This window comes from Bacillus rossius, chromosome 1 (assembly GCF_032445375.1).
Source record: "Bacillus rossius redtenbacheri isolate Brsri chromosome 1, Brsri_v3, whole genome shotgun sequence".
Lineage (NCBI taxonomy): Eukaryota > Metazoa > Arthropoda > Insecta > Phasmatodea > Bacillidae > Bacillus > Bacillus rossius.
Window position 1 is genome coordinate 230,545,516 of NC_086330.1, and position 18,539 is coordinate 230,564,054.

The 18,539-nt window shown below is 34.9% G+C and overlaps 1 protein-coding gene across 4 annotated transcripts in view; it reads left to right on the forward strand.

The window, feature by feature from the left end:
• Positions 1-18,322, forward strand: part of LOC134527351 (myosin heavy chain, non-muscle-like) — an 84,952-nt gene extending 66,630 nt beyond the window's left edge. For 3 of the 4 annotated variants that reach the window (XM_063359958.1, XM_063359961.1, XM_063359960.1), the window contains 3 exons: positions 5,281-5,486; positions 12,494-12,638; positions 13,724-13,975. In XM_063359958.1, the coding sequence (XP_063216028.1) occupies positions 5,281-5,486; positions 12,494-12,638; positions 13,724-13,846 (474 nt within the window). In that variant the 3' untranslated portion in view covers positions 13,847-13,975. Of the gene's footprint in view, positions 1-5,280; positions 5,487-12,493; positions 12,639-13,723; positions 13,976-17,137 lie in introns of those variants that run through there. The other variant, XM_063359959.1, reaches the window with a different exon arrangement.
• The last annotated feature ends 217 nt before the right edge of the window (positions 18,323-18,539 follow it).

The window sequence follows — 18,539 nt, forward strand, 5'->3', positions numbered from 1 at the left end:
AGGCGTTGAAGGAGAGGCGCAGAGCGAAATTGTTACGAGTCGTTTTGTTTATTGTCCCACATCAAAGTATGCTCAGTGCGCAGTGCGTGCACCGTCTCGTTCAATAATAAAACTGATGAAATTTTAATATTAAAAAGTACATTAATACAAGATATAATATTTATATTTGTGCAGCTAACAGCTATGAAAATGCAAATAAATTCTCAGTTGACACTAATAACAGATGTAATCAACATATGGACTTTCTTTTTTCTAAAACAATTAGTAACTAGTGTTTTCATACATTAAAAGATTACGATTTTATCAAAAATTAAAAATAAAAAAAACATAGGAACATTAGTGAGCATACTATATCAATAGACATTTGAGTTAGGTACATCAGGCAGATAGCAGTGCCAATATCGATAAAAAAAACAAACACTTTGCAAGTTCAGTCACTATTTAACAAATAGTATTGAATTATATTTCAGTTTTTGTTTACACAAATTACACTTAGCAAACTCATTATTTTCCGTGAAAAAATTCCACACAAATTAAGTCTTTTTCTTGCACTTATCCATTCCTTATTTCACTATAAAGATACTAACTACAAAGCAAGACAGCCCGCAACAATGTACATGGTAATACACGACCAGGACGAACTGCAGTGAATGTTGAACTGATTGATACTGGCTGTATCAGGCGGGCATGAGAGTAACAGAGGTAGAGAATTACCGGGCGTGATAAATAATGTATCAGAGACACAGATACCTTTTTACGCTGGTGATGACGGCACGGAGGATGTGTAACCTGTAACGAGAATGCTGATACCTCGTTGCTTCCTGGGACCGCTACTGCTCTTTCTGATACAAAAGTATCAGATACTTGCAGGGACTGGAAGTAACGCGCTACTAGTAACGACGTTATTTGTAACAGTTACTTTTCATGGTAACGATCATGGTAACGCAATATATTAAGTTTTCAGTAACTGTAACTGTAACTGAATTACATTTTTCCGCCTTAAAGTAACGATAATTGTCGTTACTTCTTGCGTTACATTTTTTAAATGTATTTCTCATTGAACGAACAACGATTTGTTGATTTTTTTCAATCCCAGAACGAAAATCTCGACAAGCGTATTATTTGCGATGGTATTGCTTGTACTTATAAAACTGCTGTTGGCTAGCCTGCGCTCGTATTTTGATTTTCATTTATTTAATATTTGCGAAATGCGGGTTTACTGCTGTGCTGTTTAATTAATTAACCTACCTGTGCACATGCGCGAAAGCAATAACAGAATATAATGAAGCGCGAAGCCGAGAAAGCAGTCCAGAACTTTCGTTGCCGTGGCCTTCATATTCTAATTATTTCGAAGTTCGGTCGGGTGATCAAAATAACCTTATTGCGAAGTGCTCGTTGTATGGTGCTGCAAACTTGACTGGCTAGAAGAAGGACAAAATGATGAAGCCAAGCATCATTTGCCCAGTTTTTTACAGAGGACTGCATTGGAATATCCAGGTCAGAGACAGAGTGATAAGGAAGAAGAGGATTTCTTTGGCTTAAATAAGAGGAGCCCAGTGGAGGATTCTGGGAACAAGAGCTACAAAGGTTTTTGGGGTGTAGGAATAAGGACATTTCTTCACTCAATGACTATCCTCAAATCAAAAAAACTTTTCATTAATTTGAACACAGCAATGCCAACAAGTGCTGCAACTGAAAGGTTGTTCAGCTGTGCAAGTTTAGTTTTACGCCCATATAGAGACAATTTACGCTATTCAAATTTTGAGAAGCAACTCCTACTCAAGATCAATAAGCAGTGGTTAAAATGTGGTGATTTGCTATTAGTGTTATTATTTTGTAGTGTGAACTAATTATTCAATGTAATTTAAGACCTAATTTAAAATTTTTCAGTTTAAATAAACATATATCTTTACTAAACACAATATGTTTTATTAGCTTTTAATTATAACAATATTACGTATCACATTTTTAGTTTTTCACAAAGTAACTGTTAAAGTAACTTATAGTTACTTTTCTCAGAAATGTAACTGTAACTGGTTTATTTTCAGTAGTGTAACTTGTAGTTGTAACAGGGTTACATTTCCAATGGAGTATTTGTAACTGTAACTGAGTTACTTTTTTAAAGTAACTTTCTGGTCCCTGGATACTTGTAACTAGTACATTACTGTATCAGTATCATGTTGGTACTGATACCGAAAATTGCTGTAACAACCCACCTCTAGCTGCTGCTGCATCACATGTGTTGGATCGATTGTGACCATAGATTTATATATGCTGTTGAAATGGCTATTACAACAGTGTGTCTGTATTTTGTAGTGTTGTAGTCCATGGTTGTTGATGTTTATTTTTTCCCACTTCTGTTGCATGTGACAAAATAGATTCAAGTTATATTTTGTTTTCAAGTTTAAAATGACACATATGCCATGTTTTGATTTATTTACATGATATTTTCGTTACTGTTTAGCAACACAGTAGTGAAAAAAAACTTTAAATGCTTGTTTCATGTTTAAAACGTCGCTTATTATTCATGTTTTTACTTATGAAGTCCTATTAAAACATAAAAAAAGGGTATTTATATAGCATAAATGACTTAACCTCAACAGAGAACATTGGTATATGACAAACTCACGAGGTATGCAATGTCAAATATTCGTATGGAACGAATATTTGTAATTTTGGAGTGTAAGTATTCAAGACGAATCAAATGCAAATAGTTTATTATTCATGTTCGTATTCAAAAATTTGAATGTTCGCACAGGCCTCATGTTTACACATCACTGGCAAGTACTGACAGACAATCTCACTTCTTTTTTCCTACCATCTAGAGCACTAGTGCATTGGCTAGGAAGCAGTTAGAAATTACCGAACGTGAGAGGTAGTCAGGTTGGCTCGTGGAGTAATGCTGACCTTGGTTTGAATTTTGTGTCTTGTATGGTAGTTGTCTTGTTAGTGTAAATTTAAGCAACATATTGACATTAATATGTGGTTTGTTCCATTGGGGAAATTAATACATTCCGGGCAAAATTAAATATAAGACCCCATGACAGTCTAATGTGTTCACAATTTTTATCGTCTTTTTTTCGAACACTAGTTACATACTTATAACAAAAGACTGTTGCTGTAGTTGATGGCACCAAAACTGAAAAACTAAAAAAAAAAATTATTTATCATATTTATACCTGGGCTCACTGAAAATGGTGGTATTGATCAATACTGTTTATGGTCAATACTGTTTATGGTATTTGTTAAAACTTTTGATATTTGACCTTTTAGAAGGACATGTGGGCAACATTTCAAGAGCTATTTGAAACACATCAAAAACAATATGTCTAAATTATAATTAAGGGACTTGAGTCATTATTTTTTAATACTGATAATGTTAGTTTTGGAACTGAAACACCAAAAAAAATTGCAACTTCATAGCAAGAACATTAGTATAATTATGCAATTACGTAAGTCAACGATTGGAGCTTGTAATTGACCTTTATAAATTGCATATCTAAGGTAAGAGTTAGGCCTGTGCAAATATTCACATTTTTGAATACAAATACATTACAAATAATAAGCTATTTAATTCAATCTCAAATTCTAAGGCATCAAAATAAAGAATATTCATTTGCTTACAAATACTTGACATAGCATACCTCGTGAGTTTGTCATATACCAGTGTTTACTGCTGAGAGTAAGTCATTGACCAATGTTCACTGTGTGATTAGTCATTTCTGCTATATAAATAAATTTTTTTTATGTTTAATGGGACTTCAGAATCAAAAACATTGACAATAAGCGAAGTTTTAAACATGCAACAAATAGTCAAAGTTTTGTTTTTGCTACTGTCTCTCTAAATGGTAACAGAAAAATTGTGTGAATGATTCAAAAGACAGCATATTTGTCATTTAAAACATGAAAACAAACTATTATTTGTATTCTATTCATCACACACACCAGAAGTGGCAAAAATGTAAGTCAACAACCATGGTCTACAACACCATAAAACACAGACATTCCATTGAGAAAGTCATTAAAAGAAGTAATTGGCATAGTTTCATAGGCGTATAATCAATCGTCACGATCAGTGTAACACCATATGATGTAGTAGCAGCTTACTTGCTTTATACATCTAAGACAAAACAGACTTGAACTCAAAAATATATATAAAATACCTTTCAATAATGGGTTAAAATTTCAGATAAAATAGCAAAAGTTGTGTTTATAATATTGCTAAACTTAAATAAAATCTACCTAGCTGCAGTAATAACAAAAACTCGTTAATAAATAAGTTTAAATATGTAAATATAAGTTAATTCATTACTAATTTATGAATAGAGCATTTAAAAAAAAATAAAGTTTTCAAAAAATGTAATAGATTTCACGGTATTTTGCGGTTCACAAAAATTTTCTGGATCAATACATAGGTTGTGGAAAACACGGTGAATAGGAACTGAAATGAAAGATGGGTTGGTTAGGTTAGGTTAGGTTAGCTGCATAATTAAAAAAAATTAATAATTTAAATATTTAAAAAAACATTTTCCATGTAATTATTATGGATGACTTAACTTATCCAACCTTTTACTTTAGTATTATTTGTATAATTTTCTAGAAGTTGTTATATCGTTATGTCTTAAAATTTTTTTGTGGGATTCTAATTCTCATTCTTATTCAAATTCAATATTCGTACTTGTAAATAATTTGATATTCGTATTTGTATTCGATTCAAACTAAAAAAAGTGATTTTCGCACAGGCCTAGTTAGAGTTCAAGTATTTCCATACCATTTATAACATCCTTAAAAGTGATATGAATAAAATTTTAAAATTTAACAGGTATTGACTAATTTCGGGCAAAACTGTTCCTTCATCGTTCCTTTATTGCTTATATGTCATGTGTTTTGTAGTCATAGTGAGATTTCCCCTGCGCGTTTGTCCTGGAATTGCAGACTAAGCGTGTCTGGATTGACTCCAGCGCTAGCTGCAATCTCTTTGGCTAGTGCTGCGAGCATATTACAAGGTCTGTTTTGAGTGTACATGTGGGCCAAGCTCTATGTCATCGTGTCTCATGTTCACCTGATGTGAGCACACTGGGATTGTTCTTTAGTGGTTCGTCAAAGGAGTATACATATTTATTTTTTTTAATAATACCACATTAGAGTTATTTATTTGCTAAATCCATGAAGTACCAGGTGCAAGTTCAAGTCCTTGGATTACAAATGAAGTGGAAAAACACTAGAAATAATTGCAATGTTTGTGTTAGTAAAACGGTGGCGTGTTCTCGGGGCGTGCAGTGGGAGGAGAGCTTGCGGGAGATGCGCGACCGTGTGGCGTCCCAGATGGAGACGATCGCACAGCTGAACGCCACGCTAGGCGTGGGCGTGGAGGCCCAGCGCGACCTCCAGGCCTCGGACGCACGGCTCCGCGCGGAGCTGGAGGCAGAGAGGGCTGCCCACCATCGCCTCAAGGCCAGGTCGGAGACGTCAGCGGAACAGTTGAGGTGCGCTGTGAACTGCGTGGGTCTATTGAGTTTCTGATTTTTGTATTCGAGAATTATCTTTCTTTTGGCTCACTGCATTTAAAACAGTAGTTTGCCTTAAATAGCCAGAAAAAAATTCCCCTAGTAGGTACCATTATAAAATGTTGCTAAGATAACCGTAGAATTTAAATTGACTTTAAAGCTAGAAATTGTAGGCACTTATATTCACAGGGTTTGGGGGTGAGGTTTAGTGAATAAAAGAATGCTGTTCATTTATCACTGCAGGTTTTGTTGAAACCAGTTTTTTAAGCATTGTGGTTTTTTATAATCTGCTTTAGAATACCGGGCCAAATGAAATTACCCATGGAATGCAGTATTGTAGAATAATACCATTGATACAGGTTAGAGAAAATAACTTAGGTAAATCACATTGTAACAACTCAGGTTGTTAAACACTTCTCCACTTGTTAAACAGTTTATTAAACAATTTATTATTTTGCCTGTTTAGATTCAATACTATAGTTAGGTTTTGTGGTATTATTTAAAGAACAGCTTTTTATTACTTTTAAGAAGTGTTTGTGTGTTTACCATATGTATACTGATCATAATTTACATTTTATAAAGTTTTTAATGATTTTCTTCCTTTATTTCTTTATGGTAAATAAGCCACTTTAAGTTATTTTTCCTGTTTGTTTATTTGTGTATTTGCAGTCAAACTTTTTATGTATTGGTTGTTTATTTATAAATGTGTATTCACCTAATTTTCTATTGTTTTTCACTTTGTTTGCCTTGGTTCTTTGATGGAAATTGAGCTGATGCAATAGTTTGCCAGGTAAGAATTGGAGAGATGGACAGAGTTGGGTGAGTGTGGGAAAGACTCAGGGATTTTAGTTGAAGTGCTATCGCCATGCGCCAGGATGGGCTGATATTTTTCAGGTGTAATTTTTATGATTGGTCTGAGAGTATGTCACATGAGCATTTTTTATTTTTCTTCATGACAAATTGCGGCATAGCAGCGCAGTCCGAGTCTGTACAAGGCACCGGTAGTGGTGTACAATACAATAATATATTAATGGCGCAAAGAGAGAGTTTCTTGGCAGAGTCAAGGCGCTACCTCTTATATTATATATTTTTCATCTTTTGCAGCTTTTATGTAGAATTTTATGACTACAGTTATAGATATTAGCTCAAAGCAATGAGTGATTTTGCCATTGTTACGAGGACCGAGTTCTTTGGCTTGTAATGTAGCTTCCAAGCAACCACTGGATTTACTTGTGAACAATTTTTTAATATTAGTTTTTCGGTACCTACGAACAGTAAATTTGTCTTCTGTAGTCAGTGAAGATTTTTGTGTGACCAATTTGTATATTCTACCTACAGGTATTCTTGTGGTCACAAGATGGTGGCCACATTGACTGTGAATTTTCTTCAATTATTAATGAAAGTATGTTAATATCAGTTAATGTCTGAGAGATGTTATTTCAGTAACCAATCGTCGATAGAAACATTTCTTCTGGGACTTACATATTTTTTCAGCACCCAACTAATTTGTTCAAATGTTCATGAATGTGCACTCAGACTAAACATTAAGCTAGCTATGTGTTATACAGTTTTAAAACATATCTTAAGCTGGAAGTAAAGTGGAATACAGGCCTGAAATAGACAGAAAAGCTGGCGCCCACCGTGTGCTCTGTGTGCAAATCATAGAAGATAACATTCATCAAAATACCTGAATTATAAAAATTGCTTTTTATCGGCAGCATGACCACAGGACAGAGAAATATTACTAAACACATTGTGACCAGCCTGGTGCCATCAGCAGCTCAGGAGCAGCAGTCTCCTTTGCCCTAATGGAGCAGGGCCTTGCATCATTTTGATTACAAACATTTATGTATAATTTTTGCATGAAAAAAGCATAGTTGCACATGCACAGCACACAATTTTAAAGCTACATGTGCACACAACTCAGTACATGGTGTAGAAATGGGGGGAAGGGGGAGGAAGAGAAGGAAGATAAGGAAGAGAAAGAAGAGGAAGAGTAAAAGGGGGGAGGAGGGTATTAAAAAAAACCTCTCAGTGTGTAGTATCTGTGGAACAGGGATGATTAACATATAAATAATGTCAAAATAAGTTTTAATTAAAACTTTTGTATTTTAAAAAGTTTTCCTTTTATGGCATGTACATAGGCCTAGGCCTTAACCCCATGCATTAAACCCATAGGCTGCTGATTCCTCCCGGCCTTTGTGGTTCATTGCTGCCCCAGCAAGCGGTGGAATGCACCTAGCTCTGTACAGTGTGGCATTCATTGACAGGAGGCTATTTGTACTTTGTCATGTTTTCACCCAATAAATATAAGAGAAAACTGGTAGGCCAGTATTGAGATACAATATACCGTACTGTTAACCGTTAACTTAACTTTCATGTAGTCTCGACCTTTCTCTTACCAAACGCAACTGCAGTGGCGATCCTCTGGGAGGTCATAGAACTAAAAAAAACTGTAGAGGTAACTAACACCTCGTAACCTTTGAAGTCACTTCAACTTTTTTAAATGAAAATATATTATTTTACATTTAGGCTATTTACTACTCCTGTACATTTTTTTTGGACATGGTTATCTTAAAAATCAGATGAAAAAAATAGTTTTGATAACTTTTGAAGGTGTCAGAAATGCAATAAAATAGTAGTTTAAGGACTATTATTTTAATATTTTGTTTTTAAATTATGGTTTTCCCATTTAACTGGGAGGTGTTGAATGCCACTGGAAACTATCGGAGCTCATCCTCCCCTAAACCACTGCCTAACTGGCATAATCTGCTGGACTTTCTCCCGTTTCATCTGCAGAGGGCAGGTTATTATGTGGCACATCCACCAACACTTCACTTTTAGTTATTATGTGCCAACATTTAACTGACCCACATGGTACGTGTCTGAATATTCAGCCTAGTCTCCTTAAACATTTGTCAGCAACCTATGTTATATTTGTACACTGACCAAAACTAATGGCATTTTATACAAATTTACTCAAATTTATATAAGTATGTAAGTGACTTTTCTTTATCAGATATAATTAATGTAAAAAAAACTTAATATCCCATATTTTATTCACAAATTTTTAGAGAGTAATAAGGAAATGTTATATTGTGTTTTCTATGTTGTTTAGCGGTTAATGTCCTAATGTTATCATGTTGATGTCTTTGTTTCTGTAGCTGTATTTCTTGTAATTTTTAAACCTAATTATTTGTTCTTAGTTATTATAAAAAATGCACAGATTATGGATGATTGCCTGTCAACAAATCTTTGATTGGTTGTAGCATCTCCTGCATGTAAGGGAAAACTACTTAGCCTACAGCAGAGCACATACCATTTGCTTCATAGTTCCATTTTTTGGTATAGCACATAGTGCATATTTTGGTCATCTCTCCAATTTCCACAGTACTTTGCCGATTAATATCTATATTTGGATCGTAAATGAAAGCTGATGTATTCCCGTGAGCTTCAATTTGATTATGCACTCAGTAGGGTAAACATGATGGTACTAGAGCCAAACACAAACAAAGCAACAGTTAGTACTTCCCGGCTCCAGAGGTGGGCGTGGCACCATGTGTCTGCGAGGTGAGCAAGGTCGCGTGGCCATGTGGTGTTTCATCAGGTAGTTGTGTCACGTGGCATGGAGCTGTCTGCCGTTTACGTCACGGCCAGCAGTGGCCATCTTGGCTTATATTTTTGAATATAGGGAGCGCTGGTGGGGAGTACTTGTGTTATTTTTAATAATAAATCTGAATTGCGGCTTTAGCGCCCTGAACCCGAGTACGCGGATCGGTAGCCATGACTCTAGTCACTGGACCAGATAAAGTATTATATAAGAAATGTATATTATGGTTGGAGGCGCCAAATTAAAAAAATACCGTAGTCTGTAGTGAGTCAGAGGCCGCAAGTTTTTATATATATATTTAAGATATTCTAAAATACCGTCGTCTGCTAGGGATTGCCGTATTGTGTACCGGCGCCAAGTTTAAACACCACCATCTTTTCTTCGATACTAGCGACATCTAATTTTAAAAAAAAATTCTTCCAAGTCTTCCAAAGGCTGTAATCTTGTGTACTGGTGCCAAATTCAATACCAGAGGCCTCCAATGACTTTTTGGTCTGCTGAAAACTGCCATCTTTTTTATTGTACCTTCAAAATTAAAAAAATGTATATACGTATTTGTTTAAATACTTAAGGTGAAGCTAATTGGAGACAAGTCCAATCGACTACAACTAACGTAGACAAAGGCAGGGGGGGTTTTTACATTAAAACCCAACGACAGTGGGAAACTGGTGCAAAGCAAAGATATAAAATACCAAAAATAGAATTTTATTCATGCAAGTTTATAAAAGTTTATAAAAGTTTACAAAAGTTTACATTTTATAAAACAGCTTATGAATCCTCATAGGGGCAAATTCATATGCGCTCCCGCGGGACGCGAAATAAATACAATCATTCACACATATAACACAAAGTAAGCAAGAGTAAAGCGGACATGGTGGCAAAGCGCTGTAAAGTAGCAGAGCAATTAATATGGGCCGCTAGGCGAAAAAATTGAAGGCAGAATCAAGAGAGAACTTATAATGCGGCTTGACAAGAAGTGTCCAATGCCATAGTGGCATGCCCATATACAGCCGCAGAAATGTTACAACATGCTACGGGCAGTACTCGGCGTGAGCAAAACAAACCCAAATCAAAATGACCTGAAGGGTCCAACATTGGTGGCGATTACAATTAACAGGGCAGCAATAAAAAAATGAAGGCGCGGCCACAACGTGCAAGCAAGAAAAAAACCTAAATACAGATGTTAAGTTTCACAGCAGAGTACATACCGGAATGCAGAGCCATCACCGCAGTGACAGCCTTCGAGTTCAGAGACCGAACGACTGCAAGGAGTGCGCTAGGAGCCGGGCTATATAGGCCGGGAAAACACTCCCACAGAGAGCGCTGGTGAGGTGGCGGGGAAGAGAGCAAGAGGGGGGTAGGAAGGGGAAGTTGGAGAGGGAGGGGAAAGGAGGAGAGGGGAGGGGAAAGTAGGGGAAGGAATGCTGTACATTGCCGGAAAACGGAGCAACTGCTTCAAAGGAACAATCTTGGTTCAATATGCTCTTTTATATAAGCTACTGTCTTAATCAAGCTATTTGCATTATTCGAGTGATATGTTAAAAGTTTGCTTATTTTGTTATAGTGCTCTCGTACAGTCATATTTATTTATTATGTAGTATTTAGTTACTTTTAGTATTCCTTTAAACTTATTTTTTATAAATAATATTTTATAAAGAATTTTAAAACAAAACGGAAGGTATTATTTCATTTGAAGTATTCTTCCTCTTTTTTTAAAAAAAAATATTTATGTAACTATTTTAAAAAAAAGTGAAGACTAATGAATTTTTAGTATTATTAAATGCTCTTTATATTTAAATAGTGGTAGGTAGTATTTAAAATATGTATGCATATAATCATTACAAGCCTACTGGTAGTGTTAAAAAGTTTCCCAAGTCTCTGCATGGGCTCGGCGGTGTACAGACAGAGTTGCGTTGGGCCGTCTGAACCCTGTGGGGTGGATCTATCTTTAAAACAGACACGGCGCGCAGGCTGCTGTGGCTGCGAGCCAGAGTTAAGTTAGTCACCGTATTTCATCTAAGCTAGTTAATAGTTACTTTACTTCTAAAAGTAACTTACAAATGAGCCTCTTTTGAAACACTCATTTGGTCATTGCATGTTGCATGATGCTACGAGTAACAAGTGAAATCAATGTAATCTACATACTTTAGACTTGAGACTGAGCAGACTGTGTCATTATTTAGCAGCTAGGCTTTGATATCTTACTAATGGTAATGCCTTGCTGCTAAATAATGCTCACAGACTGGTTGTTTAACCCCTGTCTCTAACTTGAAACTCTTTTATAGTAGTTATACCTGACTTGTTTTCACAGGTAACACTAATTTTATTACAATAAAATAAATAAACATTACTTGTGCTGGTTTTTGCGACTAGGGCAAAAGTAATTTTCCCCAAACAAGAGATAACCTATCCCACAAAAAAAAAAATACTCGTTTGCAGACTTACTCACCCCACTGTCCGCATCGGACACAGCCTCTTCTTGGCCATCCCTCAATTCATTTTCCTCCTTCTCTTCCTTCTCCACCGCCTCCTCCTCCTTCTAGACCACCTGGAAATTCTGCAAATTTTTGAGGATGATCAGGGTGACATCATACAGAAACTGCTTGAAGTCAGCCTGCTCTGGGTCCTCGTCCACCGTGGCGGCTGTTTCATCATCGAGCACTATGGCGGCCTCCTTGAGCTCCCAGTCGGCATAGTGCTGAACCTTTACGACTTTAAAGATCCCATCAGATTTGTGATAGTAATTTTATTCCTGTTATGACATGATTTCCATAAAGATTCTATACCTGTGCAGTGATGAAGGCAAAGATAGCTGCTGTCATGTTTACTGCAAGAGTAGGAATGAGCTCCATGGAGACACAGCGTACCCCTTAGGGAGCGTGGGAAGCCAGCGCAGGAAGTCACCCCAGGCCTCTCTGACATAATATCAGGCTTCCAGACAGCAGTGTGACCATCCCAGCAGTCCTTCCAGACATGCCCCCGAGCTGTGTCCCAGCAGCCCACAGCCTCCAACAGTTAAGGCACGCTTACACCGAAACTAATTGGTTAAATTTTCGATGTCACTCTGTTTTACCCAAGTTTTTATTGATTTTGGAAATCCTATCCAACTCACTAGATGATGTGTCGGAAGTCTCTTGTTGGCGCCCGTATACCAGGTAGAACCCAAGCGGAGGTTTAAATTTGTATTGTATAAGAAATTGTCACTATCAAACACTCCCAACATGTGACAACAGTAAATTTATAACATCAGCATCGGAATTGATGAAATGTCTATGTTTTGATATCTCTAAGTATATTTTCCTTCTTAATGATTCTTAACGTTCTAGACATTGTTCACTGTGAAATGAAAATGCTGTTGGCTGTTTTGTGTGTGCAGAGTCGCTCAGCAGGCTCTGCAGCAGGAACGTGAGCTACACAAGAGGCCGGACTGCATGGACTTGAGCACGCAGACTGTGGTCCAGGGTTGCGCTGATAAGATAGTCATGACGGATGCTCCAGCACTAAGTGCCACTACCACTCAGGTTTGTTGCTTGTGAAAATAGTTATTTGGGTATTTTTAAAGTTGTATGATAGCATTCCTATTTGAAGGCCATAGATATTCCCTAAATCAGTTTGAGCTCATTTTGAAGTATAATACCTTATTGTTATGACCCTTTAAGTTTTTTCGGAAATAGATTTGTAATAAACATTTGGACTGACTGACTCCCCCCTCTCAATATATGTCTGTTCAGTTGCCTCTGGCAAAAAAATTGACAAGTTTTCAAATGCAAGTATTAATTAATTTTAATAGAAGCTGTCTTCTGAAAGGAAAGTTACCCAAGAAAAGCATATTGGATCAGCTACTCTCACCAAACAGAGCAGTAACATGGTCCAACGTGTGGTGCAACTTTATCTTTTAATGAGCGTCAAGTCCATGTGACACTGATTTCACAAGGAAAATGAAAGGAGTGTTCATTAAAATGTTAATGTATTAAACGGGTTGTAACTATATACCATGCCAGAGAGGTCAGAGCTTCTGTGGACATTGCTTTGTTATAGGTCTGTGCCAATATCTTTTTTTTAGTTCAAATCGAATACGAATATAAAATTATAAGCAAATACGACTATCAAATTTGAATAGTAAGAATGATAATTAGGATCCTACAAATTTTTTTTCACCTCATGTAACTTCTGCAAAATTATATAAATAATACTTAAATGAAAGTCAGCTACAATAATTAAATGGAAAATGTTTGTTAAAAAATTTACATTATGGAATAATAGTTTTTTTAATTATGCAGGTAACCGAACTTAAGTTAACCAACCAACCTTTTTATTTCAGTTCCTGTTCGCTTTATTTTCCACAAACTGCTACTTTACATATTGATCCAGAAAATTTTCACAAACCACAAAATACCGTTAAATCCATTGCAATCTATTTTACAAAAAATTTTTAATTTGCTGGCTGTAGTTAAAATGAACTGCGAAGGGGCGGGCATGCATCTGGGTGATCGCTGTGTATATCTTCTCGAAAATCATGTATTATTTCAGGATAACAAGTGTCCATATGCATTTTGTGTATAGTCTGATGTTTTCTAATTGATCTACACAAGTTTCATATCCACAGTTTGAACGAAACCAACCACTGGCGGCCAGAGTTGTGCACTGTTGTACGGACACGTATAAAGCTTTTTTAAGTTTCCTGACAGATCTAATATATTTTTACTCTCTTCTTGGTAAAATTAAGTAAGACTATAATGCAGTTTTTATGTCTCTGACCAACCATGTTAAATTGGCCTTTTTCTGTTAGTTTTCTCTCAATTTACATCACCGAATGTAGTGAAAAATAAAAACCCTCCACATTCATAACCATAAAAAATCGTGAAAAATTATTTCTATTGTTGAACAGAAAAAAAAAATTCTTAGCGATCCTGAAACTTTCACCAAATTATGGGATCTTGCACAGCTTTGTTTTCTACTCACTTTACACAAATCAGAAGTCCGTATCATATATAAAATTGTTTTGTGGGTTGTCAAAAATGTTTTACAAAACTAGCAAAAAGCATGGCTTTGTGAGAGCTCGCGAGCTTTTAATTAATGCCCGTTCAGTACAATGATGATTTCGGGATGCTGTTGGTGTTGCCGCCCTGCTGTAGTGCTTCGGACATGTTTGCAAATGCTCATTTGGGCGGCTTCTCTGTCGATGATGCATTTAAGTGAATGTAAATATAACCAGTTGTTTTAATATAAATGTAATATATTACATGGATATTCAATAAATTTGTTATATAGTAAATTCATATAATAATAAGAATTTTTGTTAATGTATGGATATGGACATTGTCTAAAACAAAGAATTTTTATTTTTTATTTATTTAATAAAAATAAGTAAGTAGGTATAAATTTCAAAATACTTTATACTTGTGCTAATTGTATAATTTTAATTTCCGGTATCCTGTCATTTGACAAAAAAATTACTCATGTAAAATTTTTTGGAAAAGTTTAATCTTCCATTTTACAAATTATACTTTGGAAAAAATATGATTTCTCAATTCATCTACTATATACAAACAAACTACTGCTTCTATAAATTATTGATTTGAAAATAATTTTCAGACAAATTTTTTATTTTATTAAAACATTAAATTCCACATACCGATTTATTCTTATCTCCTACATTTTAACATATATGAGTTTGTAATACTGCTTAATCTCTTATAGGCAAATCTCCTATTTAATGCAAAGCCTTCTAATGTTTTTACTCTTTAAATACGACATATGTTAAACCAATAGAAGTTTCTTTTTCTCCAATATCTACAGCAGCTTTATCTAAAGTTAAACCTTGCGACTTATGAATCGTAGTTGAGAAACCTAATTGTAATGGGAATTTTTTCCTGGAACAATAAGTATTTCCAATTTTTGAAAATTTATTTATGGGAGGTATTGGAACGCAGCCACTATTTTCATAAGTTGAATGTGAATAGTTTTCTAATTGAACCTTTATCACTCGTGGAATTTCATCAGGGGGACTATAATTTTCTTCATAAATTATCTCTTCAACATTACCCCAAGCTCCATCGACTAATCCTTTTTCTACCCATAAATTAGAACGTACATAACTTTACATCTAATCCATAAAATTATAAATGGTTCAAGTCCACAAATTATTTCTACTCTTGCTGATTTTGTTTTAGAACAATTGTGATTGTCTTGAACATAAGCAACTGGTTGATTCAGTTATTTTAATTTTTGATTATTAAACTCTTTTACATCTTTCTTTGTTGCAAATAATCTAACGGCATCATTGAAAAATATCCGTTAATTTGGTGATAATGTTTGTATACTACGTGTGATTAAATTTTTGTCATCTTCAACTGTACATTCACCATTTATAATTTGATCAAGTACATCTTGGAAAACGTGTTGAGATATATTTTGGCGAAATGATGAGGATAAAAAGACATGTTTTTGGATACTTGATGTAAATAACAATTTTCCTTCTAAAAGAAATTCAATTTCTTCAGTTCCATCACTGTAAAGTAGCCTATCATTTACAATTGTAAACTGTAAATAATATGTAAATAATATACCAAACGATTCATCTTTCCTTGAAGGAAAAGCTATGCGTAAACGTAGATGAAATTTTCTTTAAAAGGCTACATCCAGTCATACTCTTTTCATCAATAAATATAAATATACACCAATACATTTCCTCTTGAAACTAAGCAAGTGAATTTCAGCTTAGGTCTTTGAAAATTTTATTAACAGCAGCAGCAGAATTAAGGATTTTGTAAAGTGAAATGTAATTTAATTGCAATTGTGTATGGTAAGTAGTACATTGATTTGTTGGATGTATGTAGAGTTGATAATAAGTGAAAGCAATTGATAAAATAATTTTCATTTATTTAATTTTTAACATGCTCACCAACATGCCGGTCCAATTCAAGTTCTTCTATTTCCCCCTCCCTGCCTCACCCCTACTCCCTTTGATTTAACGGTAAGTATTACACATAGCTGTTTTGCATTTTTTTAATACTTGTTTACAGAAATGATGATAGATAACACATCTAGACATTACTTTAAATTATTATGTTAACTTTCACATTTATAGGTGTATTAGTTTTTTTTTTCATAAAATGTATGGATTGTGGGATTTGTTAGATTAGGACAAATGAAACTGTTTACAAAATCAGTTGCACAACAGAATCTGAATAATAAGAAATGTAATAAGTTGTCAAAAAACAGTATTCAAAACCAGGAGGAATCCAGAATCACACAAATATAAGTCATTATAACAGAAGGAAATGAGAGGCGAACATGTCCAAGAAACAGTGGTTGGCGGCCGGCTGGCAGAAAGACATACCTGGCGCCATCTGTAGTAGGAGGGAGAAAAGGATCAACCAGTAGGATGGGGTGTGTACTTTGCTACGTGCAGTACAGCGCTCGCCAAGAGAAACTCAGCACTATGTGCTTCAAGCAAATATTTGGCTGATTAAGTTCAAATTTTCAACGTTCTTAACAAAAATGTTTCAAGGTTCATTGAAAAGTGGTTTAAATAGAGAGGTGTCAGTTTAGTTTTGTGTAAAATAAGTTATGCTGTGGTTTGTATTAAACGAAGCAAAATCGTATGACTGAAATGATATAAGGTCTCATGGACCAACATTATAAATGGTCCCAGACTTTATATGTTAACATATTTATAAAAGGGTTATTATAAAGAGCTAATTTGTAAATAAATGATTTATTAAGGATTTATATATTGGGAATGTAATATACCTAAACCTCTGTAGTGGTTTTGCCCTTGCATTCTAAGAGTATCTGGGGGAATATTACCTCCTAATATTCAGTTTTCTTTCCTGGAAAGAAAATCTTTCTATCTAGAAATTTGCAGCAGTTATTAAAACCCAAGACCTTTGACCAACCACCTTGAAAAACATAACTGTTAACATTCTGATTGTTTATACTATACATTCTGAGTCCACTGAATTCTGATTGTAAATGAATGTGTTACTTTCGTTGACACCTGTGTTGCTTGTGAAAGGAACAAGTCACGGGCGTGGCAGTCATGGAGCCAGACATCAAAACTGAGCAGGAAGAGAGAATGGTTCACGTCGACTGTGAAGAGATGTGTTGCCAGCCAACACAGGTGAAGCACTAGTAATAATAGTCATCAGCTAGAAGAACCAGTACAGAACAGTGTGTTGTAAAACATAAAATGACAAACTTTCGGAACATACCAACTGAGTAACCTGCCTTAATGCAGGAATAAGACCTCTGCTTTCATAAGTGTTAGTTTTGGTAGTGATTGTCCGACACACAATGTCTGCTTTTAAATGGGCTGTAGCAAGTCGTCACGGTATCCACACAAATTGGTATTAAAATTTCCTTTCCAAAATTGATAAATTTCTTGATGATTTTTTTAAAATTATGATTCAGCTATTTTGCAGTCTTATGAAAGAAATAAATAAACTCCAGCCTCTGCCATTCCCCAGAGCTGGTCTAGTTCCTGGTTCTATACTTTTTATATTTAACAGGAACTTGAATACTAAAACACTGTTAAAAAAATGCTTTCACAGGTTGGATGATGAGGCATTTCCCCCCTCATCAATGACGAATGGCCAGAAATTTTTCAGGGTTTCAAATTGTTGTAAGTTTCAATAAATGATGTAGCCAACCTTTTGCTTTTAACTCACTCTCTGTTTACTAGTATCGCACAGTACACACATAGCCGACATGGCTGCAACGATAACAACATTCGTACACATACAAAAACAACATAGCACCTAAACAAGGGAAGTCAAATCAAAGTCTGTGTAGCAAATACAAATAAACTATTATTACTTTCGTGACTTATGTGTCTCACAAAAAATATCCAACACAAATAACATAATAACACCAGAAGATTGAATCGAAAACCTTACACCACACCAATAGATTTGCAGATTCCCACACATGATATACTCAAGTATCATTTTCTTCAACTTTTGAATTAATAGTACTCAAATTAATAAAATGTTCATTTTATTCTAATAAATCATCTATTTTTTATTTGCATATTTTTATTACAAAAATTTAAATCATTAATTTTTTTTGGACTTTTGTCTTGCTAAATGTGAGCCATTCATGTTCTCAGCTGATGACTGTGCAAACAGAAACTCATGTGTTAATTTAAGTTGATTTATGTACTCCATAAAATAAGGTAATGAAATAAAAATATATTTCCCTATTACCTGTTTTAATATTAGAAATGTAATTTTTTATTGAAGTGATACAACTGACTTATATTCATGGTTGTAATATATTATTAATGCAAATAGTATCCAAATGCTGGGCATGTCAGCATTATTTCTGCACACACAGCAAAAAAGACCTACTACAGTAAAACCTCAGTACAGCAAACTTGAAGAGACTGATTTTGGGTGTGTGTGTTATAGTGAGGTTTC